This window comes from Magallana gigas, chromosome 2 (assembly GCF_963853765.1).
Source record: "Magallana gigas chromosome 2, xbMagGiga1.1, whole genome shotgun sequence".
Taxonomy (NCBI): domain Eukaryota; kingdom Metazoa; phylum Mollusca; class Bivalvia; order Ostreida; family Ostreidae; genus Magallana; species Magallana gigas.
The window spans coordinates 9,108,310-9,133,672 of record NC_088854.1 but is presented as its reverse complement, the minus strand read 5'-3'; the positions used below and the strand labels follow the sequence as shown (position 1 = coordinate 9,133,672).

Sequence of the window (25,363 nt, the reverse complement as noted above, 5' to 3'; positions counted from 1 at the left end):
TACACATTATGATGCAGTTGTATCAGTGAAATTCATAAGAATCTATATTAGTCTTTAAGGCATTTGTTGTTCTGATATTTGTTTAAAGATGTAAATTGAAAGCGTACAACTGAAAAGGTTCAAGCGAAGCGTCAAGAAACAATTGTAGGAGCATACTGAAAATCATTAATGGTCTTCACTTACAAACTAACATAAACTTTGGAAGGCAGACTTAAGTTTTTACGCATTTATATACAATATTTTCTTTCGAAAAATAATTTAAAATCTCATGTTTTTAATTATCATTGGGCCAATTTTGCTTTTTTGTGGTGAATCTTGTTCCAGTAATTCTTTGCAATTTCTCTAAAATACTGGGTATTATTTAGTCATTGATTGTTTGCTTATTTTATAGAAGAGTTCATACACGTGGTTTTCTCTTTCTTAGTTCAACTTCTCAATATTTCTTAGCATTTCTTAAAAAAGACATCATCTACAGCTTTTCTTTGTTTTAACGAACGACTTTGATCCATCGCTCATCAAATGGGTAAAGTTCAACTAAAACGTTTGAGAGGAGCTACTCAACAGAAACAAAATGTTAAGAGTTTAGAAATCATGTTCTATTTATACCAGAAACTTCACCGTTAATTCGACGACTTACTCAAACATTTTTCAAAGGTGTTTCACAGAAGTTCAGCACAACCAAATTACGCAACAACTGCGAATTATCAAATCCTAGAATTTTTTAAGCTCCCGTTTTCAAGACAACGAGTTTGTATTTTTAGCTGGAAGTGTTTGATGTTTCAGTGCCTCTATCTGTTAGCTTCTTATACCCGCTGCTTTGATATCCAAAGAGTCTGATCTTCCTGATCTGAAGGCAGACCTCGAGTTCATAAAGCCAACACTTCCTCCGTCCTCATTACATGATATTGTGACCTGTATCAATAGAACTGATTATTGCGTGGGTCATGTACTGACATCTTGGAAATTTTACTGATTGTTATTGCTGTAAAATTGGCATGAATTACACTGCATCTTCACTCTGTTCATTTTGATGAAAATCAAGCTGTCCCGTTCGCTCGGCGTTTCTATCTCTATGAAGGCCATGATCGCGTTTCTTCCAGTATAACTTATCGGTTCGTTTATCAAAAGATAACAATTCCAAAGATTGTTTTAAAAAACATATTAAAGAAAAAAATCTGTTTTATATTTCATAACATAATGATAATAGTTTAAATTTGTTCTTTTTGCAATATTACGTGCGTGGTATTCTTTTGGCAAAACATCCTTTAGATTCGTATTAGATGATTGGTTGGAAACTGGAAACAAGACAAAGATGCAATCAATTTGAACAATCGTGTATATTTCAGCGGGACATTTTTTGTGTATAGGTTTTAGAGCACACCTGCATGTAATCTCTTTTGAAAAATGATCATGTATGTACTATCACTGCCTCTCTTTTCTCTTGTGTCAGAGCATTAGTTAAAAAATGACTCTTTTTTAGTTTCAAGTCTGATACGCTTCTGAGTTGCATGTTCAACAAAATAAAGAATTAGGTTTATTTACAAATGTTACAACTGACAGGAAAAGACTGATATCTGTATTTTTACAATTTCTAGAACTGGAATGAAATGATTCAGCAAGAGAACAATTTAAAATATTTGTGGTGTTTAATAGAATAGAAATAAAATCACCATCATAACTTGATCTGTTGTACAGGGAGATTAATATTAATGATTTAATTTTTAACTTGTTTATATACATCTTAAATCAAACTCGCATACAGCGAAGGCATGTTTCTTTAAAACTATCTTCAACAAAATCTTCGACAAATTTTAAAACATTTGACATTTAGGGAAGAACTATTTACAGGAAAATGTCCTGCTTGTACACTTCAGAATTTCTAATCCTTTGGTGCTTTAACGCCACTAATATAATCAGATCAAAAATCTCGCACTTTAAAGATTTCTATTGAAGATTTGTCAAGGGTGGAATATGTGCAAGAGTGTACTATGTATACTTTAGGGTTAGAATTTATAGTCACTTGCATTCAGAAATGGTGTATTTAATTTTCCGAGTTCTTTTGTGGCTTTTAAAACCGGTACGTGGACAAGAAAAACTGAGGTTGCCAAGGACGCCATGACCAATATACAAAAAGTAAACCACTCTGAACAAATATATATTTGGTGGATAATGCGGCACCATTTAAAAAAAGCAGCACAATCCAAACTTTGGGTTATATTGCTAACGGACTTTCCATAGAATAGCAAACGATAAGTGTTTGTAAGCACCAATACCTCTGCAGCAATAATGCATCTCATGTATACTTGTTTCTATACACACTGTCACCGTCCTGTGCTGATTAAACAGATTTTGAAAATACATGTTTTCAGTTATTAAAAACCGAATGAGACAAAATTTAAAAAACTGTATGGCTCATTGTTGTCAAAACTTATCATTGTGTCTGATTCTCCGTAAGAAATGAGAAAAGAAAATTGATCTTGCCATTTAAGTTTTCTTAAAGGATTTAATGTACCCAAACAAAAGTGGGGCCGTGACGTCAGAATCTTCAGGTGAAAATTGACCATTGCAAGTAAGGTTATTAACCCTGTTTTGAGTATAGATTATTTGTTTTAGAGGAGTCCGTAAGAGGTGCGTGAGTATTGTCTATTAACCCATCATTACATCGTCTGCTTTGATATATCTCTGCTAATAACGCAGCTTTCTTTCAGCCAAACAAGATTTCTGCTGAGAAAAATGGCGGCGATCTTCGGGTCGCGTTCGCCTCAATAGAGGCATCATTCCTGTAAGAAACAACTGCACATGTAGATGACGAATTGAACGTTGGGGTGATGTCCAGCTCTTGATATGCTGCGGTTCAAAATGTAAGTAAATCTTTTGAATTTATCAAAAGTGTCTAACAAACTATGTGTTTAAAACCCTTTCAGATATTTGAAGTTCACATCCGTTTGTTACTTATTCTTATAGCGGTATATAATTATTGGATGAATCACACTACGACCTGTAAGGAAATGTAAGAGTTTTTGTGATATATTTAATTTGACATATGGTTTTAATTCCATTGTATATGTTTTGATGGACAGGTTTTGTCCAATTTATAAAAGCGTGTACTTTCGGTTGATAAATCATCTGTAAAGCTGTATACTATAAACGAAATATTGAAATTCTGTCGCGTGTTTCTGAACAATTTTGGTATTTTTTGACTGCATCTTGAAGTTCTTGAATAATCCATTCATAAGGTTATGCAATGAATTGTTACCGCGCCGTGCCTTTTTTAATCCTACACAATATAATGCAAAAACCATTTAAAAAACTATTTGAATAAATGTTGAGGATGAAATTAAATATGAAATAAACATTAAACGTATGTAAACATAAAAAATGACTCGGGGTTGCTATACTACATGCATTTAATTCCAGTTGTAGGGAGTATAGTACATGTATGGAGAACTATTGAGGTCCAAAGATCAATTAAAACCAATTACATAAAAGTTCTTGAATAATTTGGCATAGCAATAAAGCCAACCATCAGGTAGTGAGATTAAAAATTCTTTTATTAATATTTTCTTTCAAACACTGTTTACTATTTTAAAATAGTACTTTACCTTTAAAATTAACGAAACTATGGTCAAATTATTTCCCCCTGAAATTTGAAGCTTTTACTTATGATATCCTGCTAGTATTTAAAGCTAAGATATCCTACTAGTATTTGAAGCTTAGATATACTACTAGTACAAGTTTTGAAGCTAGTATTTTTGTAGGTTTCGGCAGCGTCCGACATCACTCTGTTATCGATCAGCGAACTACACCTCTCCTTGATCCAGACTTAAATTATTTATGAGAAAACATCATTCATGCCAGCTCCATCATCTTTCTTTTATTTGATGACTATTATCATAAAATTTGGCATATCGTTATCTTTCTGCAAAAAACTTTTAATGATAAGATTTTAAGATTAAGAAATTTACAACCCTAAAAGAAAAACATAGAAAATTTCTCAAACTTACTAGAGCGATGAAACCGATAAAAACCATTCTGGACACTTGATCTTTATTGTGGAGTTTATTGTTCGGTTCAGAGTTACTCCCTGTAATTGTATACGGAAGTTATTCACATGCTATACACTGGAATATCACGAAAATATAAAGTAAATGAAAACTAATAAAGTAATCACACAAACCTCTTTACATTCAATTGTTGAGCATTGTTCTGAAGACATGTCATCTAAAATATTAAATTTATCAAATGGATGTAAATACAAAGTTGTCATTTTAAAATTTTGTATTTACACCCACTCACTTTATTCAAAATATACAATTATGATTTATCTCCTGAAATCGAAGGGAAAAAAAGATTACTAAGAACACCAGTCTGTATTTATGTAAACATCGAATAAATAAATCAATGGTTGACCCCCGTCAAAATCAACTGTTATGTAGATTTTAGATGACACTTCGTATTGGATGTCGTCACATATATTAAATCCTTTGTGAAATCAGTGGTTTTAGGAAGTAATTCTACATCATGTTACCTTAGAAAGGGGAGCTTGGATACACCTCTAGTCATTTAACTAAGCTAGTATCATGAGAAATCAATTAAAAAATGAATTCATGTCTTAAATTTCAAAATTCTGTAGGCAACTAAAAATTAACAAGCTATTGAGTTTTGTGTAAAGGCACTGGGAAATTGATCAGTTCCTTATGGATATAAACTTATGCATAGAGTTGTCGTTTTTTATAAGGTCACTTTCTTAATTGTTTTAAATACTATTTTTGATTGTAAGTTAGACAACTTTTAGTGCTTTCAAATAATATAGCGTTGTTTCTTACGTAATTGATCAGGACTGTACACCAATATTTTACTATACAATCGATCAAATCCATAAATTTATATTCTTTCCGCAGCAGTGCTTGATAACTCGTCATTTCATAAAGTCAGTTGTTTGTCCCGATGGCGGTTGTTCTTATTTGTGGATGCAACCACTGGTCAGTGGTACTTAATGTCAGAGTGTTTGTCAATCTACAATAAAAACATTCAAAGGATGTAACAGTAAGTGTTCAGACTCTGGACGGTGCATCTAAAACAAGAAAAGTTTTGTTTTCCATTGAAGCATTGAATTTTCGTTGAATTTAGAGTAGATGTGCATCTTAGTCCAAACATATTTTGAAAACACGAGCAGAGTGAAGATAGGGAAATAATCTAAACGTCAGTGCATGTCATTTTTTTAAGGAATAATTAAGAATCATTCTTTGAGTATTATGAGGTGATAACTTCGGTCGAGGCGTGATCAAATCCAATAAAGCCCGAAGGGCTTTATGGTAGATTTGATCACTCCCCGACCGAAATTATCACCTCATAATATTCAAAGAATGATTTCTTATTACTTATATTTATATAATTTTAAACCATCGTACGATAAAATTTTTAAATATAGATAAGCAAACCCCACTGGCGCCTCAATTTAGCGTCATTTGAAGTTATGGGTTATATAGTACAAAATCGATAGGTAGTGTTATCATGCACAGGCAAAGAAACATTATGTGGAATATTAATTTATCTTTAATATAACATAGGCTCTAGTTTGTACGGAAGACGAATAGGGCCACATTAAAAAATATTTTTATCTTAATTACGAGAAACCTCGTTATTACGAGTTATTTATCGCGTTATCACGAATTCCAAGTCGAATGAATCACACTTTCAGTCTTTTTCATTTTAGAAACGTTGATTCAATTTTGATTAATATTTCAAAAACAACGATCAATATTTATTAATTTCTACATATAAAAATGATCGGACATTTTATTTTATATGAATAAAAGGAAAGAACTTCATGTAATTTTACTATTCAACTTATATATATTATATAGAATAATGAAACGCGCCATTTTAAATAGATCTATTCTCGTAATAACGAGATAATTAACTCGTATTAACGAGATCTTTTCTCGTAATTACTAGATCTTTTCTCGTAATTACGAGAAAATTTTCTCGTAATTACGAGATTTTTTCTTGTTATTACGAGATCTTTTCTCGTAATAACGAGATAAATAACTCGTAATAACGAGATCTTTTCTCGTAAAAACGAGATAGTGAACTCGTAATAACGAGATCTTTTCTCGTAATTACGAGATAAATATATTTTTAAGTGGCCCTATTCGTCTTTCGTAAGTTTGTCAGAATGATAATATGCTGAACTAAATGGGAAGCATAAAATCATTTTAAAGTTGCCAGCAGCTGAAGACAGGTTTCTGTGAGGATTTACGAATTTGCATACATGTTATATCATTATACATTTGCATACATGTTATATCATTATACATTTGCATGCATGTTATCTCATTATACATTGCTTTCTGATTTGCATACGTTGATCAATGCTGACTAAGCACAACTAACAAAAGCATAAGACCTTACCTTTTAGCTTATTCGATCGTATTGGTTGTCGTTTAACATGATCTGGTTCCAAGACCATAAACTGAAAATTGGCTTCAATTATCAATAACCTTATGACAAGACCGGTGTGCTTAACATTAATCAAAGGGATACACATTTAAAATTAATGACCCTTTGTAATTTGGGGAAAAAATTGTTTTTTCATTGAGTCAATTCTCAGTTGACAGTCTTGGAACCCGGTTAACGTATAAGTTGTGACCACTCTTGTATTTTATGTGTTCTTTGAATAGAAAACAGTTTGTGTAATTTTTCTCTTTCTTTTAAGTAGCGATCTAGAATAGGTGGTAATCATATCAGTCAACACAAATTGCTCTGTACATTTATACTTACCCACTTGAGACTTGAGATCTTTTTTATAGGGAGGGTCAACCAATTCTCGTCTGAGACCTTCTCAGACAAGTTTTGGTTTCATTTCTCATGTATAATTATTACTTTTTCCATGCTTTTATATAATTTTTCAATACCTGTCGCTCAACTTTTGTAGGAAGCTTATCAACACTGAATTATATACTTAACAATTCATACATAAATAAAGTGCTATTTTTATCCAAAATGAATGAGAGAATCATTAAATTTTTTTAAATCAGAAACCACACAAGTCATAAATGTCACATTGTCGTACTATGGGTCTGCTTTGCTTAATTCCAGTAGAATGTCCAGCATATCTTGCCACAGTAAATGACATCAGCCTTCAGCATGATAACTAGCATCGACATGCACACACCTTACTTATGCATGCATTTTCTTCTTTTTATGTTCAATTTAAAAGTCTACTTGAATGATCATAAAAGCCACCATTGAAAAATTAAATTCAATTAGTATAATTTATTTTCTTATTTTGACGGCCAACGCTTCTTGGCCTTTGTTGGTAGTGTTCTTAGGACAGCCTTTGTATACGACGGGTACAATAAGAGGGGGTAGAGGCCTTGGTAGAGTCGTGTTGACACCTTGGAGCGTAACAATTAAGATGATATCATAATACAAACTGATCAGAAGATCCCCATTTATGGCCATAAACACCTTTTGGTTAATTCATTTTGCATTGTCGCTAAACTATCTCTAAATCGTGAAGGAATAAAGAGCATTATGCAAGTTGTCAAGACTGCATATTTACGCTCTCCCCAAGAGCAATATCTGTCAAATGAAAAGTGTACATACCCTATATTGTCATCCACGACCAGGTGTACTTCTCCCATTGTCGTATTACATCACCATCAAGACAGAAGTAGAAAATAGTTGCACTTTTCGGGTGGACTCGCTGCACAAGCCGCTTGTCTGTCCTGCTGTCATTGGCTTAATGAGTGGTACATGTACCCATTTTGGGATTGTGACGTGAAATGAAATCAGTGCTGGGCGCCTCCTTAAGGTGCATTGGACCGTGAGGGCGCCCTCCCGTACTCCCAAAGATCTTCTGTGTTTCAGTATGACCAAGTTTCACCGGTTTCTAAAGTAGTCATAACCCCTTGGATTTACAATGGCGTTTTCATTGTTTAAACAAGATATGTAAGTAATATAGATAATTAAAGAAAGGATATCACATTGCGTTATTCGATAATACCAATAAGTGACATGCATTTATATACTGAAATAATATTGCACATAGCTCTTCATTTCGTTGAAGAAATATAAAAGATTTTTCATGGGTATAAAAGCAAAGAATATTTTACCAAACGTTAGCGAAAATAATCGACAGATTTCAATCAGTTACCTTGCTTACGAAAGATGTATTTTTTACTTATATTCAGTTAATTAATATACTAGTGCATGTTTTATAGGAAAAGTTTTTTGTGTTTGATATTCTCTATTAATTTGTAGATGAAACTTCGATTTTTATTTTTAATTCTTTGGTTACTACAATAACTTAAAAGTCTGGGGTCAATCCGTGTCACTTTTAAGTAATTGTAGTAACTTTTACATACATGGAAAACACGACTGTTTCTTTTGTGTACATGTAAATGTTGTTTGACAAAAATGAAAAAATATAAGGTACCTATCTTTTTAATGAATAATCAATTATGACTCAGAAACAACGTAAATATAAACAATAAAATGCTTTCCTTTTTAAAAGCCGCTAATGCGGGTTATGAATTTCTGTTACTGCAATGCTAGCATGCCTTCATACTCGCATGAAAAGCTAACGAGAGCAATAAACGTTCCGTAAGATACATTGTAAGCATGATGTTTTCGATGTGTGTTTTTAATCAATTAGGAATACATGACCAATGACATTGTTGTGTGCAGAATGGAAGAATTTTATCATGATTCAGAAAATTGTTATATGATAGTTCTAAGATTTTTATGAAAGAACTGTATACGATTATCGATTTACATGGAACCCCACTGATAGTCAGTACGTTTGGTCAATGATTTGGTCAACCCGATCAAAATTTAGTCCAACAGCTCTCCGCACCTACGAATGATGGATTTACGAAATCTGACCTCCCTTTGTTGGTCAAAATTCGTCATTTAAGTTTGTTTTTTTGGTTTGTTTTTTTTTGGGGGGGTGGGGGGTCAACTTGTCCAAACATATTATAAGTTTAAAAATAAAATATTTGTATATGAAAAATAAAAAAAGAAATTTAAAGAACTTAAAATGAATACTAAAATGTTTGCTTCGTAATTCATTCTCTAGATATGATGAATGTGATCATTGCAGAAAAAAACTATATTTTTTTTCCTGCAAAATCCCACAACCGCCATATTCGCATGAACCACATAGTTCAAACGTCAATGCTGCTTTCTGTTTGATATGTGTGGTGAAGGTGAATAGAATATGCATCACTTATCTGTAATATGGTATGAATGAATTGTGCATGAATCATACCTTCAGCGTTTCACATAATTTGCCAGATGTCTGATGTTTTAATTTTCCCGCTACATAATGTATTAGTCTAACGCTGTTCAAAGGGTTTGATGTGAATCCTATATACAAATCTTAACAATAAAAGCCTGTCGCAAGAACGTGAGGATTTTTTCCTCTTTGTCACATTGTAGCGGTTTTGTGTGCCTATACGTACAAATTGATCTCCACCCCCTCCCTACACCGTAATGCTTATTTATGTCTCCTCATGCACCAAATGCTTTCAAGGAGCTGGCTACAGAGACTTTAGGCGATATGAAAGTAACAGGCACTGCCAGTTTTTCAGTTATTTGTATCACTTGCGTGGGTGTGGGTGGGAGAGTACGAGACCTTAAGTTTTTGTGGATCCTTCTGCAAGTGTTTTTAGATAATAATGGTTGCAAGATAGGCTATCGTGTAACCATTATCTGAAGAAAAAAAACCCCAGTGGTAATATTCTTCAAATACTCACCAACACTCGAAAAAAAATGTGCAGCAAGAAAAGAGGGTGTTGCACAAAAGCAGGATTATTACCCAACGTGGAAAGGACCTGAAATATCTGTAACACTTGAAGAGTCATATTTAAATATAGACCAATAGATGACTATATTTACATAGCGGGTATGTTCCGTATGTAAGCAATACTCAAACATTTTCCGTGCATTTCTATTAAACATGGCAACCACTATTTGATTTTCATAAATGCGGTTAAGAAGATGACCATATATTCTGTATTTTGATGTTAACATATTCAATTTGATTTCTACTGTCCAGCGTGTTTAAAATATCATTCTTTGGAGCTAAATGAATACATTTGATTCTGACCCTTCAAAACCGCCAGAGTTGTAATTATAATCAAAGTATACATGTAGATATTTTTATAGAACCTTAATAAACGCATAGTCGAGATAAAAAAAGTGAAACAAATTTATACTTGCATATTTGTAGTCACGTATTGCTTCATAACTGATGCATTCTCTTTTAATGAGTATTTTGCTTTAACTACCTGTACATGTATCTTTGAAAACGGCATACCCGGTTATTTCATGAAATATATTGATGAGTACATTTTTTTGAAATCCCTTGTTCAGAAGATGTTTTTAATTCAAGTTAATAACGGGAACTTCACATAGAATGTTGAAAAAAAGAAATTAAGCGTGAAATCTGCCACATTTGTCTGTGTAACCATTTTCAAATTATGGTCTTATAAAAAGTTAGTACAAACTTTCCAGAAAAAATTCTACATTGCTTTATGTACAGTAAAACTCGTTTATAAAAATAGTACGAACACGAATATAGCGAACTCTCGGATATAGCGAAATTTGGAGTCCCCGGTAAAATTCTTTATAACAAATATTTGCAAACTTTTACGGTTATAACGAATTCGGATATACATGTAACGAATTTACGGATATACATGTAGCAACTGAGTTTGAGTCCCGTAGAGGCGAATAATAACGGATGTTTAAACTTTTATAACGAATTTCTTTACAATTTAAAAAGTTTGCACTACCATTTAACATGATAGTTTTAATATAAACTTTTCAATTCACAATCCGATTATTATAAGAATCAAAGTCATGTATTTTTAATTTAAGCCCCAATTAGCAAAAATTATAGTCTGGTGAAAGAAAACATGTACACAGTGAATTTGCTATAGTTATTACCAATTCGTTATACGGATATAACAAATTACGGATATAACGAAGTAAATCCATTGGTCCCTAGGACTTCGCTTTAACAGAGTTTTACTGTACAACGTTGCATGCAAAAAAGATTTAGATCGAATTCTGTAATTATGATTTTTCCATTTTTTCTGCAACTCCTTTAGCAAAATTAGCATACACGAAGTTACTTTAACACCCTCTTTACAAGTTAGGACTTTAAATTTACCTAGATATCAAATTATTTTGGATTTGAAAAACCGTTCTTTTACGTTTATGCATTCGACAATTTTAAACCCTCTTTGACATTTCATTGTTCTTTTTGTTGTGTTGATCTCTTTCTACATTTCGTTCAAAATGAAAACTTAATATCATGTGAAACGGTATTAAAGATATTCACCGAAAAAAACCCAACAAATACTCGTTATACAATGTACATATACATATATGTGTTCCTCCTGCTTTTTTCTGATATCAATGTAATGTTACTTAGCTTTGCATATTTACTCATTTACATTGCATTCAATCTTCGGGCATTTTGTTATTGTTAAGAAACGGGATATATCAATTCGCTAGATAAAATATTGACGGAATAGATTTAAGCGCCCACTTCACTAACGAATGAATTCAACACTTGAAACGGTGTATCACTCTAAAGTTTACACGTCGGATCATCTGAATTCGCGCGTTACAGTTGATTTATCTTAAATTGGGTTGAAGTATTTTCGACGTGTATTCTTAGGAAAAACTCATTATTTTATCTTACCTCTTGTCCTAGGTCCTCTATACATGTAAGATGTAAAACAGATGATGATGATGTTTACATGTGCAATTTGATAAAGTTGGTGTGGTTCTTCGCCCCCTGTGGATTATACGTATTAACGATTATATGCATTTTGACCTCATTAAATCTGCTCCGATTGGCAATGACTACGCAAAAGTTCTTTTTAATTCAGTGTAACTAAAGGTACATAATGAGTGTTAAGTTTATTTTTATATATGTAACAAGTAAAACAGAAGTTGCAATGTTTCAAGCAGTTGATTCGAAACATAAAAATTATATTAAATATCAGTCTCTAGCACTAATTTTGGTGACAATACAGCCACCTGTGGTTAGTGTATAGGGGTAGTGAATAACTTTTAAATTCAGTAATTGTTTTGGGGGGGGGGGGGATATCTACCTATTCTTTAGAGGAAATTAAAGATTGTGTTCAATACCGGCCGATGTATGAGTTTTCAAGATTGGTGAACTTCAATAAAATATAATTCAGACTAAAAACATAAAAACAAAATTAATACAGAAGTGTTGGTTAAATATGAGATTTTAAATAATATTTTGGTTACATGGAATTTATTAAATTTTAATAAACACGTTCTGATAAACAACTATTAGATTATTGTAGCAAATGTTTTTTTTCAAACAATATTCAAGATAACTTTAATACTCTTTACTCTAACTTAGAACCATTTTAACAAGACCTTGGACTTTCGGTAGTATGTAACTATCTTTTTCTTGCCTCAAAACAAGTTAAAAATGACGCTGGTTTGAAGTGAAATATACACCGAATGCGTAGTCTTAGCTCAAAAGCCAGACAAATCTTGTTGATTTCACTGAGCTATGGCCGAGTGGCCAGCAATGAAATAGACAGGGCTACGTCACACTGCTGTTTGACACAACTATCCAAAGTCCAAGCTCCTGTTAAAATGGTTCTACTTACTCTTTAAGGTCAAAAGACTCTCCGAAAAGAGAGACAACTTGTCAAAGAAGTTCTAACACCGTGTGTTGATATTGTGTACTTAACAAAGTAACTCTAACAGGGGTTTGGAAATTTACTGAATTTAATGTTGAAAAAGTTTGAAAGTAAAATTCTTGATTGCAATTCAAAATTGGTGTGGTAAGTTGAAAGATTAATGATAAAGTACTTGTATATTGGTTTGAAATAGCATAAAATACGTGTTAAAGTACAAAGGTTGAAAATTCAATCTTTTAATCCTCGTATGAACTTTGAGGAAATTGAAAATGTACTTTTTAACTTGCCGATCACGACCGGAATAAGGGAGGCAACTCAATAACTTTAATATTTAAAATGGCATAACAATCTTTAAAAATCAATATACAATGTATGAACAACGCAAATAGTTTACAATGTTCAGAAGAAATTTTTCCTAAAATATTAATAAACCATTGTTTTTACTTGTTAATACAAAAAACTACATTTTTTTTCTGCTGAATAATTGTTGGGGTGGAAGATTTTTATTACGGTGCATTTTTTTTTTACAAATTAAAACTTTGTCAACTATAAACATTTAACTATGTCATAAATCATTTCCCCAAACCGAAGGTGGGATAAAATAAAACAAAACTATCTTACTTGTCAGTCATTAGCCCATATTAATTAATTTGAGAAGACCGCGGGTTGCTAGTCATACGGAGTGAGACAACGGGTACTTTAAATCTACACCAAGGTTCCTTTGTCTTTTAATCCCACAACCTAATGTTTGATAATCAGAATGAGCCACACAGTTATCGGGGGTATATTGCTTATCGTCCAATTAATCACTGTGGCATCGCCATTGCTCCCTGTTCTTCAAAGCCAAAAGTCAGCCGGCCGTGAACAGCAGTGGTCCCGACATGGCATGTTCCTGGCGATCGAACTCTGGTGCCGACTACTATAAGCATTGGCCGATGGATTAGGTTTCTTTACGGAAACAAATGAGGAATATGTCCCTGTTTTGTTTTAAATGGAAGACTTTCCATGTTTAAACCATGCCGCTGGTGACTTTGTAAGTAGTCTGTCTGTTGTTTTTGACCGAGACTGTATCTGTTGATGTCCCCAACTCCTTGTCAAATTCTCTGTAATACTTTGTTAAAATTACTGCCGCCATTTCGCGAAAAAAAACACTATTGTGTATACATGATTATGTGTGCTTCATGTTTTGGGGTATTAAGAACATTTCTTAGATTTTTCAAGGGTAAATCATAATTAATAAAACTTCATTTGTTTATTGTATACATAAGGGTTTTTTTATTACATAATAGTTTTATGTCTATATCATCGTAAGATCTTCATAGAGAGGGATAACATCAAATCAATCCAACAAAGCATTTTTTTAAACTTTGGAATATAATGGATTTAACAAAACAGCCAAACGGCCCACTTTGATGTAATATATACATATCATTAAGATGTACTCAAAACTTCTAAATAAACAATCACATCACCAATAGTTATAAGTGTATCAGTTGTCATGACTATATTTTATATAGTAGAAAGAAATTTCAGAGTTTTGTAAAGAATCATATCAAACGACAATTTTGGATAAAATGTAGCTAAGAATTTTGTGTATTTAGAGACAAAACCTTAATGTGGTAAGATGGGTAGTGTTTATATGACCAGTTGACAAAATAATTGAGAGAACATTGACTAAAAACTAATGAAAAGTTTGACATAGTTATGTCTTAGAGAGATTTTCGTAAAAAATCTTGGTGTTGGATTAGAGATCATCTGTTGACAAAAAGGTGTTGTCGACTCAAAGTATTCAAACAAGGAGTCTTTTTGTGTCTTTCCAGATTGGACCACATCTTGGGACCTGTCGGGGTTTACGAGGGATTGAGGACCGTTCACGATGACAACTACGTAGACCGCCTCAGCCACTACTACACGGTTATCTTCCTTTTGTTTATGCAAATCACCGTGGTGACCAATGAATATGTCGGGGATCCAATCCACTGCTTCTGTCCGACAGAGTTCACGTACAATGAAATAGACTATACGAACTATTTGTGTTGGGTCGCCAACACCTACCAGATACCTTTCTCCAAACCGATTCCTGCTAATTACGAGGTCCGCAGAGCGGACGAGATAACTTACTATCAATGGGTTCCTTTGATTCTTCTGTTGATGGCTTTTTTATTCAAACTTCCCAGAAATATATGGAAATATTTTGCATACACCCATTCTGGGATTGGTTTGAAGAGAATGTTAGATTTGGTAAAAATGACTCAAGGTGACACGCCAGAAGATAGAAAGAAGAAACTGAAGACTGTAGCTATGTTTTTAGACCAATGGATGACCAACATATCGCCCCATAGAGGTGGATGCTTTCCAAATCAACGTTCAAAAGTCATTGGCTATTTCGGAATAGGAATTGGGAGACACCACGGAAACTACCTGGTGTTTCTTTGTTTGTTTACAAAGTGCTTATTTTTGCTAAATGCCGTTGGACAACTGTTCTTTCTGAACGAATTCCTGGGGAGTGATAAGTTCTACATCTATGGCTACGAGGTCATTCAATCCATACTGACAGAGAACGACTGGTCGAGGACCCACCGCTTCCCGAGAGTGACCTTGTGTGACTTTGACCTCCGTCAAATGACCAATGTTCAGCGTTGGACTTTGCAATGTGTTCTTCCCGTGAATCTCTACAACGAAAAGTTTTTCATTTTCCTTTGGTTCTGGATAACGATAGTCGCAGTTCTGACGTTTTTCAATGTACTATATACCGTTCTCCTGATAGTAGTCCCGTTTAATCGTAAAAGTTTCATCAAGAAATACCTTAAAATCATTGATGCTTATGACCGGGAAAACAAAGACTTATTTACACAGAAACTCACGCGAGATTTTGTGGACAAGTATCTTCACCAAGACGGAATTTTCCTTCTTAAATTGATAACATCTAACTGTAATACTGTCATGGTCACAGATATTGTCCAAGAACTCTTCGACGTCTACAAAAAGAGACAGTTAAACCTAGAAACTAATGGGGTCGCACATTTTGTGCATGAACAAGGAGAACCGAATCCAAGACATCACGTGACCCCGCGCAAAGGACGAACAGTTCACATACGTGAAATGCCAAAAGCGTATTTAGAAAGTCTTGTTTGAAAGTAGCATTGATTATCGATGCTCAGTGACAAAAATAATACTTTGTCAGAATATTGTTACTTATGTCAATAAGTTAAATTATTTTGAGTTTTACATCTTCGAATATTTCATGAGAGTGTCGGCAAATATTTATTTTCATACTCCAGCGTTCGACTTCATTAAAATTCAGTGACGTTGGTAGTGAGCAATGAATAAATAAAAAAGAGGTAAATCGAGAAACAGAAATGCTCTGGGATTGTTAGTAATTTGTAATTACATGCACTGAAATAATCAAATTTTATAAAATGTTGAAGATCAGTATGAAATATTTGATTATCATAATACAGATATACTACATGAAGTATATAACCGTGTAGCGTATAGTAGTCACGTTGTCAGACCTAGGCCAGTTTCATCTGTCACACAAAGACCAAAGGAAAGAGACAACTCTTATATGGTAGAGTAAACTACCAGGTTCTTGGAAACTATTGGTGGTGAGGACGCAATTGTTTACGTAGTAATTGGCTACTCGACTTCAAATACAGATTGAAGAATTGCCTCATAAAAAGAGAAAGAGCCAATAAAAGACACAGGAGCTTAAACCAAAACGACTAAGCTATTGGCTTTTGTATTATTTATTGAGATGTTTTACATCATGATGCGATTTCACAAATGTTTACATGTACATCATGACCAATACAAATAAATACCATTAAATCAATATTGCCTTCATTTTATGTGCATTTATTTCCTTTTATGGAAGTTCTTCATTCACCAAAATTGTTCTCGTAACAATGAGAAGGGAGAGGTGTCAATAGTGTAATCTTCTCTCAGAACGAAGCAGTCTATAGTCTATGGTGATAATAGCATTACCCGTGTTGGATCCCCAATATACAATTGTCGTTAAAACAGAATGTCTGCAAAATCTAGTTAAGGACGCTGTTTTGCAAAAATCAATAGAAGTTGGAACTGTATTGCAATCTTTATTATCCATGCGTAATTTCTCCCTTTAACGGCATTGAAACGTTTTGTTATCCGAACAAAAAGTGATGAAAGTTTATACATACAGTTGGTCGATGAAGTAGATAAACACAGAATGTGAATGGATTTGAATATATATTCTAAAAAGTCATGAAAATGTGTACATTGTAACACCGACACATGAACTCGTTGAATGATATTGTTCTCGTTGTGTAGATGACCAGTTTTGTTTGCAGCATGTTGGACATTGTAAGTTATACATTGATTATAATGTTTATAGGACAATAAAATTAAAAACTTTTTATTGAGAAATAAACTGCTGGATGATCAAAATTGATGATGTGGTCAATTCTCGTGTTTGCCAAACATTAAGCTCTCCTGATTGTTGAATTATGAGACGCAGTTCCATTATCGGAAATCCACTGCGTACAAAATATTTGACCGATTTGGAAAATGTTCTCTTTGAGTTTATTACATTTTGCTTAATATGATCATGCAACAGCCAAATTTCAAAAGATATCAGAAAACGTTTTAAGCTTTTGTAACAATCACGCAAGGTCTCCTTAGATATTTGACAATGTGTTAATTTTTAAAAAATATGTATTAGGATTGTATCCCCATACCATCATAGCAATATGAATGTCCCAGGATTACTATTATGCATTACTGAATCATATGTCAATCGTTTATTCACGAACACGAATTTAATTGTCTACTTCAATTTGAATTATTTAATCATGGTTGGTTGATTTTTTTTTTTTTAATTTCGAATCACTGACTAATAGTTTCATTAATTTTTCCATATTTAAACAATATAATGCTTTCTTTGATGATTCATGCGGGTATAAAGATAGCGACAAAAAATACATAACCCGCGTTAATTTTTTTCTGCAGTGATTGCTACCTCCACAGCTCGCATATAAATCATCAAAGAAGCATCCTTTTGTTTATATTTTGACATCTTTCTTTTCACAAATTAATGAATCAATCGTAAAGAGTAAGTAAAGGTAACTATATTATTGTTTAATGGACATATTTATTGTTTACATCTACCGAGTATTTCCTCCCCCATTTCTTAAGAAAACCGATTGTAATTCACAGCGCTGTAAATACTGACAGAACTGAAATCTTCCATATCCAATTCTTACCAGTTTATTGATCGGTCGAAACCTTCAGCAACCTAAGAAAAATCAAGGACTGCACGATAATTTAACCACTGGGCTATGACGATATACAACCAAATCGATTAGTGAAATGGATGAGAAAATACTCCTTAGACGTAAATATATGGCCATAAGAAGAAGTACGTGCATGGTATGAATCGCCGTGCAGCGTGCAGTGTTGCATCGGGGTTGATGGTCAGTGCGCAGGAGCGGTGATACGTGTAGCTCCTTGTATAAAATAATTTCCAAAGAAAATACCCCCAATATACTTCTTACTTTATTATTAGAATTTCAACGGTGTACCAACTTAAGCGCCACATATAAAAAAGGAAAAAAGTATAATGCTTAATGAATTTAAAATAAACTCATGTGTTTCTCTATAAACATTTTTTCTGGTCGAAACAAGAGGCCAATGGATACACCGCTTATATGCTTAACAGTTCATAAATGAATTATTTTAGTACTAGTATAAGATTTTAATAATTTACCCGATCTTATGTTCTATTTTACACCACATCTGAAACCTACTGTTGGTCATAAGGTCACGGTTTTTTCAATTCAAAATCTACAGTATGTGTAGAATGTTGGATCCCTCACCGACCCCATCGGGACCTTTTCGTTCAATGGTCCAGGTTTCAAGATTTCAGAATTTGCACAAATAATGATAATGGCGTACTGATGCAGATGATCTTGTGAGAAAGATTATTAAAGATAATCGACCTTTCATGACAGTTGTTTAAATTCTTTTTTAAAATATGTGACTCTTTATCTAATGATTTTAATCACCCTTTATGTAGGACTGCATCGTGTCAAGTTTGATTGAAATTAAGTCCAAAATGCGAAGCGAACACCGGGACGGTTGATCATGCATCAGAACTCACATAAGCTAGCCGCTTTAAATATGAGCTCAAAATAAAATCACTACGTAATACGTACAAAAGCAAGTTATATTACCGAGGTCGCGCGGCATTTTCATTAATAGCGTACTGGATACTGTATGGACGAGTTCGATGCTGATTTTAGGTATTGAAGGTTTGCTTAATGCATACCGAACATAAAGAAGATGGGGGAATAAGATGGCACAACTGCCCATTTGGTTTCGTCGTAAAATACAATTTCAAATTTAACATTCTTTTAATTGAATATGTTTGAAATGTTATAATACAAGTTTACAAAAGGGTACCTTTTTTTTTACTACATTCACTTTGAAATATTTCAAAAAACGATCAGAAAAAATATAAATACTTAAGTTTTGGTGGTGTCGAATTCACAACCTAAAAACCCAAGTTCTATAAATATATCTAATGTCTGGTGCTCTAACCACTGAGCCATTTCATTCACAACAAAGTGCGTTGTTTAAATGCTGTATGAGACGTTGGCCACGAATTTACGGACGTATTATTTTACTAAAATGTTCAATTGTTGGGCTACAAAATGACATTTTAAAAGTATAGTGGGTCATGTCTCCACATTTTTGTTGATGGAAGTCGGTTTAAATTCCATTAAACCGCATTTAGACTATGACAAAAATATGGAGCTTAGACCCACTCTATAAAAGAAAGGGCATCGCAGTTATAAAAATGACACTATTTGGAGATTTTGACACGCATACGTCAGTCTTTATCAACAAATTACATGTATTTGAAATATTTAAGGGTTAAAAACCTATGTTACGTTAAATATATACACTGTTTTTAATCATTAGCCCTATTTAAAAAATTATGAGTTTTAGTGATGTTTTAATTTTGCGGTTTACATGCCTTATTCGCCCATCTTCTTTGTGAAGTATACTTTATTTTAAAGTTGACAGCACGTAAAATTAAACAACTGAATTAATTTAATAATGAACTGATTGTTTAATTTATTGATTTGAAATTCAGCTCCCAGGAGTACATTGCTATACATTGTTGGAGGTCTAAGTAAGTCCTCTGTTACACAGGCACCTGACGTTATATAAGATGTCGTCATAATAAAAATAAATACCCTATTCCTAATAATACAGTGTAATATTAGGTATAGGGTATTTATCCATTATGACAAAAATTTATAACGTCAGGTGCCTGTGCACCGTTTGCCTTGAAAAAAAATGTTTAAATTATAATTTCTTAACATTTTTCTACTCTTTGCCAATACATTTGATGTTTCTTTAGAATTTTCAAAGCGTTATCTATCATATCAACTTGATGAAAATACAGTTTCAGCAAAAACTGAAACTTTATGCATACCTTGTTGAAACTAAGTTTCTGTGCTGAAACCTACCGGAAACTTGTAGTAACCTAAAGTTGCTGCACAGTACATTCTCTATCATCATTAATGCAAATATTTCCAATAAATATATATAGCTTTTACTGTCTATATTTATGTTTACATAAACATATCTACAGAAATTCAAGCAAACTTCAAATTTTATTGTTTTAATTATTAATAATAAATCAACATTCAAATAAAAATGAAACATATTAACAATATACAATGGCAATACAAAATAATGCCTAAATGTTGCATTTCAGACAACATCTCAAACAAATACTTTAATTTGACAGAAGAAAATACTGAAACGATTCATCATTTTCACAATTACAAGCATTCCATTAAATCCGCCATGCCAAGAAAAGCTTTAACAAGTTCAAGCCTCCCTCTCTTTGTCAGAATATTGCACTTTTCACTGTACTTCACTATAGCACAGTCATGGTTAGGAAATTTGCCGTTCTTTATGCACTCCAAATAATTGTTTTCTGTTGCAAATGCAACAATTGTTACCTATAAAAGTATAAATAAAATAAATTTTTGTATGCTATCTAGTATCAGCTTTGATTTAAAAAAATATAGGTATATTTTTATCAATTTGTCGGATTAGGATGGGTTTGAAACTTGTTGAGAAATGCCAGAAACTGTTTTCCTCAATCAGTAATGTATACAGATCACTGAATTAAAGCCTTGCCCATTGGCAGACCATTCTGATTAACATTACATGACCAGTAAGTTAAATCCATGCTTTTCAGTTTCAGGTAATGTCAATGTAATGCAATGTTACAAATATTTTTCAGGAACAAAAAACCTAATGCTATAACCTAGAATTTGTTAAATCAAGGTGCCTTTGAAAAGAGTTTTTACTGCGTTATGCCTTAATCATTCAAGATCTGTTTACATAATGCAAGTTTTTGTTAATAATACTTTTGCAATATCATGATTATAGTTACGTATGTACATGTCACTACTTGATAAAGATTTTGATGGGCATGAACTCTCTCAACAGTTTGATAAGTACTGGTAAACATCTCATCACATGGAAGGAAAACCATACATTTTATTTTGTGTGGACATTATATCAAAAGTAATGAACAATTCCAATAGACATTTGAACCTGAAAATCAATAGAGACTTCAACCCACATAGTTATATATTAAGGATAATTGTTGAATTCTTAAATAAATGGTCTGATAAAAATTTGATACAAAATGTTTAAATGGACTGAACAACTAATTGACATTGTTTACATTGAGAAAGTTAATTAAACAGTATTTTAATATATGGCCTTTTTCCCTCTCTTTGTTGAACAATGTCAAACATCTTGTCAAATATGAAGTTGCAGATTAAACAATTCTTCTTTCTTCCCATTTACTCACCTCTGTAGCTTGAACTATCAGACCAAAGATTCCAGTAGGACCAAACATAGAGTTCTTTAGCACCGCCAGGATATCCCCGACCAGCTGACCCTTCAACCGACTGTCCACACACTGGTCTTGGTTGTGCACAGTTGTCCCCCTTTCTAGGTTTCTTTGTGTCTGTGAATCGCTTTCTTTGCTATAATAATTTTTAACCTAAAACAAAACATTTATTTCATAACATATTATAATATACTTGTGGTTAAAAGAGATAATGTCAAAATAGTGTATAAAACTGTCTGATCAAACTCATTTTTATAAGAAAAGTGCCATTACCCAAATATGTCAAGTTAGGACCAGACCAATACTATGAATGGAATAATAGCCAGGAATTTACTTCATAGCTACCCAATTAATGTTATGTGTTTGTGATTTTTAAATGTTTTGGGTAGTTTAACATTATGTAATTGAATGTAAACATTGTCAATCTCTCTGCAAAGTGTGATAACTCTTAAACATAGCATAAGCCTTGTCTATATAAAAAAGGAATTGTGGGACCTGAATCTTACTTTTAATTAGCAATAGACATGCAGCTGGTTAATATAAATATCAAAGTTGAGCATAATAAAAATTGAATTTCAAACATGGAAAAAATAAAATAAATTCGATAAATACACATGTAATTCAACTCTGTGTTATATCATTCCCTTTTAATGCATGTTTATTTTCATGGAGATAAAAAAAATGCTGATATGATGGATGACATAAAAAAATTATTTAAATTTGAAACAACAACAAAACTTTTATGCTTTCATAAAAATAACTTCACTTTAAAATGTAGTGTGTCAAACTTAAACAACCATAAATACAGAACGATTAATACAGCAACTTATAAATTATGTTAAAAAGCATAGATTTTTCAATTTGTATGACTATATCATAAAAAGCAAATACCTTAACAATGCCAAATATGGAATTTCCCTTTAAAGGATCTATCAACAGAGCATCAGGGACTGAGGAAATTTCTTTATTGTATAAATCAAAACTGTATTGTCCAACGCTGGGAACACCTCTGAAATATTACAGCAGGAGATACATGTACATGTAACTAAGATGCCTGTTGCAGGTTTACTGTGTGTTTTTGTTTTACTCAAAGAACATAGATGAAGTACTGTAGACACGATAAGCATCCATTGTCAGGTGGATAATATCATGGAATAATAACATCTCATTTAAACTGATCTACAGGCCAATGGGCAACATCGCTCACCTAAGCAACAACTGAATAGTTTAAAATTTTTCTTTTGTAAAAATTGTTATTTCTAGGGCAGTGTTCTTGAAAATACATAAAGATACCATAAAGTATATGAAATTAACTTTCCTTTCAAATGGATGTGGTCTTTACCTAAGGATTACTTGGGAAAATTTTGATTGTGGTTATTGATAGGAGATGAAATTGTGTAAGTTGTGCCTTTGGTTAAGGTGAGCTGAAAATCTCTCATAACCTGCTTTCATTATAAAACTTTGTTTTTGGCAACTTACATTAAATTCAAACCAAATATTCTAGCAAATCTGATGAACAGATCTTGGAACATTCCTTCTGTTAGTTCTTCAGGTTCTGGAATCTGTCTCTTGTTCACCAAATACAGCAGCTGCCACAGAAAATCACTGATTTTTTCATGCATCCTATAGTAGAGAAAAATACCAGCATAATGAATCAGTGCCTAACGACCATATTAAAAGAAACAGATAAACTTCTTCTCCATAATACCGGTCTAATCAGTACATGTTTTATATGTGTTTTCAATTGGATGTCTTAAACATTGTCTTTAAAAATGAATTCAGAAATGGACCAGGGACAATGCATCCATTGATTGTTAGTTAAATAAGACAAGTAGTTGATTGATGTCAATCATGTCATCCAATATAATTGTAAAGCTCTGTCATTCACAGAACACTTTGTACCTTGACAAACTGTAATAATCATTTGCAGTGACAGATATCCATGTACTCTATTTAAAACTATAATAAGGCTCCAAGTGAGAATCCCATATTTCAGTAATAAAGCTGTCACAAAAGCAGATGTCAAGGTCATCAATTTTAATACACTTAGATAAATTTTGACGAGATAAAATCAATGAAATTCACATTTAACATACTATTTTTCACGTTTTTGTTCAATGTTCTCTCATGCTACCAGTGGAACAAAAATTCCTCCTTGTCATAAATATTTGTTTCAAATGTGCAATGGCTGGTGAAAAACATACCAAAATATTCAATTTGATTATTTTCCATTGTGTTATAAAAACAGGCCAAAAGTAAATTATTTAGTTGAATAGATTTCATCTGTTTCTTCAAAGAAGAGGTAAAAAACTAGGTTCATCAGTTTTTAAAAATTATATATTGTTTGAGTATAATGAGTATTAGCCATATTTTATGCGTTAAACCAGGTTTGTTGGACATTATAAAGAAAAGCAATCTACATGAAAAAGTAAAGATATACCATTGCCATTTTTGTTTAGATGTACTAGCACCATCTTCTAGATTTCTTTCTGCAAAATACTTTTGCCATTCTTCTAATGATGGCTCATCCAATGCTTGAGACTGTGTGTATTTATACAACTCCTTTACTCGATGAACAGGAACATGGTCAATATGTTCATAATCAAGGTCAAGAATGTGTTCAATTGCATACGTATAGCAGTCTTGAAGTTCCCATTTCTCTGACACATGTTCATTCATTGTTGCAATAATCTTACTTCTTTTGATTTTCTGATTTTCTAAGAAGTCTGCATAAGACGAAAAAACGACATAAGGTGAGAATACATCTGGTATCGACTCAATGTGCAATTTTGGAAACACTGTACAATTCCAGTTGCTAGTTTGGGTTGGAATTTCCCCATCAAAGACAGCGCTGTTAGAGCGTAATCCAGTCCCTCCGTCCATGGTTTCAGTATAACGAGTATTGCTTATATTTTAGGCATCACGCTGTTTACCCAGTTTTTGTCTAGGCTATATCATAAGTACTTGAGCTGTCTAAACTAGCCCAAAAGATAACGTGCTTGATGAAGGGAAACTTTCGCTTTTGTTTGATTCTCCTTTTTGAAGTCAAAGCCACTGTTTCGTACCAATATTTAAAAAAAACATAAAATGTGACGAAAAAATGATACCAAATCAATTTTTATTTAAAACAGAAACGTTTTTATTCTATCGATTAAGTTTCGAATGATATCTGACACAGATATGACCAAAAAAAATATATAGTAAAATTACGAAACTATTAATGGTACTACCATTGGTAGGTTGGCGCGAAATATAGGAATGTGATATTCCCGAATCCGGACGCATCTCTCTCTCTCTCTCTCTCTCTCTCAAGCGTTCAATTAAAAATAATGATTCCTTTTTATCTTTTATGAATTCAAAAGTGAAAATTTCAGTTCAAGTTCAGTTCAGTTCAATACAAAGACAAACAAGATAAAAGAGTTATAAGATATTTTATATTAAATAAATTAATTCAACATCACATAAAGTTTTAGATCATTTTTGATAAGAGTTTCCTGCACATCAGAAGTTCAAGGTCGCACATGTTCAATATCTTGTATGCCCACCGGCCTGGAAGCGTCTCGACCCTATTGATGACGTCAAGTTTCTAGTCGGTCCACTCTGCTTGCATAACGCTTGCACAAGTTGTTGCAGCGACTGGGATGCAGGTTGCCGCTGTTTGACGCGTCTGTCTGGTTCATTCCAAATATGCTCTATTGGCTTCAGATCTGGTGATCTGGAGGCCAAGGAA

The 25,363-nt window shown here is 32.9% G+C and overlaps 2 protein-coding genes and 1 long non-coding RNA gene across 6 annotated transcripts; 1 reads left to right on the top strand and 2 right to left on the bottom strand.

Moving 5' to 3' along the window:
- Window positions 1-2,433: 2,433 nt before the first annotated feature.
- On the top strand, window positions 2,434-16,542 carry LOC105322512 (innexin unc-9). 4 transcript variants are annotated; one of them, XM_011421264.4, is made up of 3 exons: window positions 2,434-2,569; window positions 2,709-2,861; window positions 14,528-16,542. In XM_011421264.4, exons 2-3 carry the CDS (start codon window positions 2,845-2,847, stop codon window positions 15,840-15,842), a joined length of 1,332 nt encoding a protein of 443 aa, XP_011419566.2. In that variant the 5' UTR covers window positions 2,434-2,569; window positions 2,709-2,844; the 3' UTR covers window positions 15,843-16,542. The 4 variants fall into 4 exon arrangements, with proteins under 4 accessions (XP_011419566.2, XP_011419564.2, XP_011419562.2 ...); XM_011421262.4 differs by having other exon boundaries at window positions 2,516-2,628; XM_011421260.4 differs by lacking the exons at window positions 2,434-2,569; window positions 2,709-2,861 and adding an exon at window positions 7,817-7,956.
- LOC105322513 (uncharacterized) lies at window positions 4,510-13,455 on the bottom strand. Its single transcript, XR_004596162.2, has 4 exons — window positions 13,329-13,455; window positions 11,723-11,818; window positions 7,612-7,897; window positions 4,510-5,016 (listed from the first exon to the last, which is right to left on the bottom strand). It is a non-coding gene; the product is annotated as an uncharacterized lncRNA (long non-coding RNA).
- A 3,816-nt stretch (window positions 16,543-20,358) lies between the features above and the next one.
- Window positions 20,359-24,691, bottom strand: LOC105322514 (uncharacterized). The gene is made up of 5 exons (XM_011421267.4): window positions 24,074-24,691; window positions 23,113-23,256; window positions 22,525-22,642; window positions 21,592-21,786; window positions 20,359-20,725 (listed from the first exon to the last, which is right to left on the bottom strand). The coding sequence occupies exons 1-5, from the start codon at window positions 24,514-24,516 to the stop codon at window positions 20,543-20,545; spliced, it is 1,083 nt and encodes a 360-aa protein (XP_011419569.3). The 5' UTR covers window positions 24,517-24,691; the 3' UTR covers window positions 20,359-20,542.
- Window positions 24,692-25,363: the final 672 nt, after the last annotated feature.

Excerpts from the sequence above, each read along its gene's own strand:
- LOC105322512 (XM_011421260.4), top strand. The coding sequence starts at position 7,928 with ATGGCGTTTTCATTGTTTAAACAAGATAT. Across the intron at positions 7,957-14,527 it reads TCATTGTTTAAACAAGATAT|ATTGGACCACATCTTGGGAC; the intron begins GTAAGTAATATA and ends GTGTCTTTCCAG.
- LOC105322514 (XM_011421267.4), bottom strand. The coding sequence starts at position 24,516 with ATGGACGGAGGGACTGGATTACGCTCTAACAGCGCTGTCTTTGATGGG. Across the intron at positions 23,257-24,073 it reads TCTAAACAAAAATGGCAATG|GATGCATGAAAAAATCAGTG; the intron begins GTATATCTTTAC and ends TCTCTACTATAG. Across the intron at positions 22,643-23,112 it reads ATATTTGGTTTGAATTTAAT|AGGTGTTCCCAGCGTTGGAC; the intron begins GTAAGTTGCCAA and ends GTAATATTTCAG.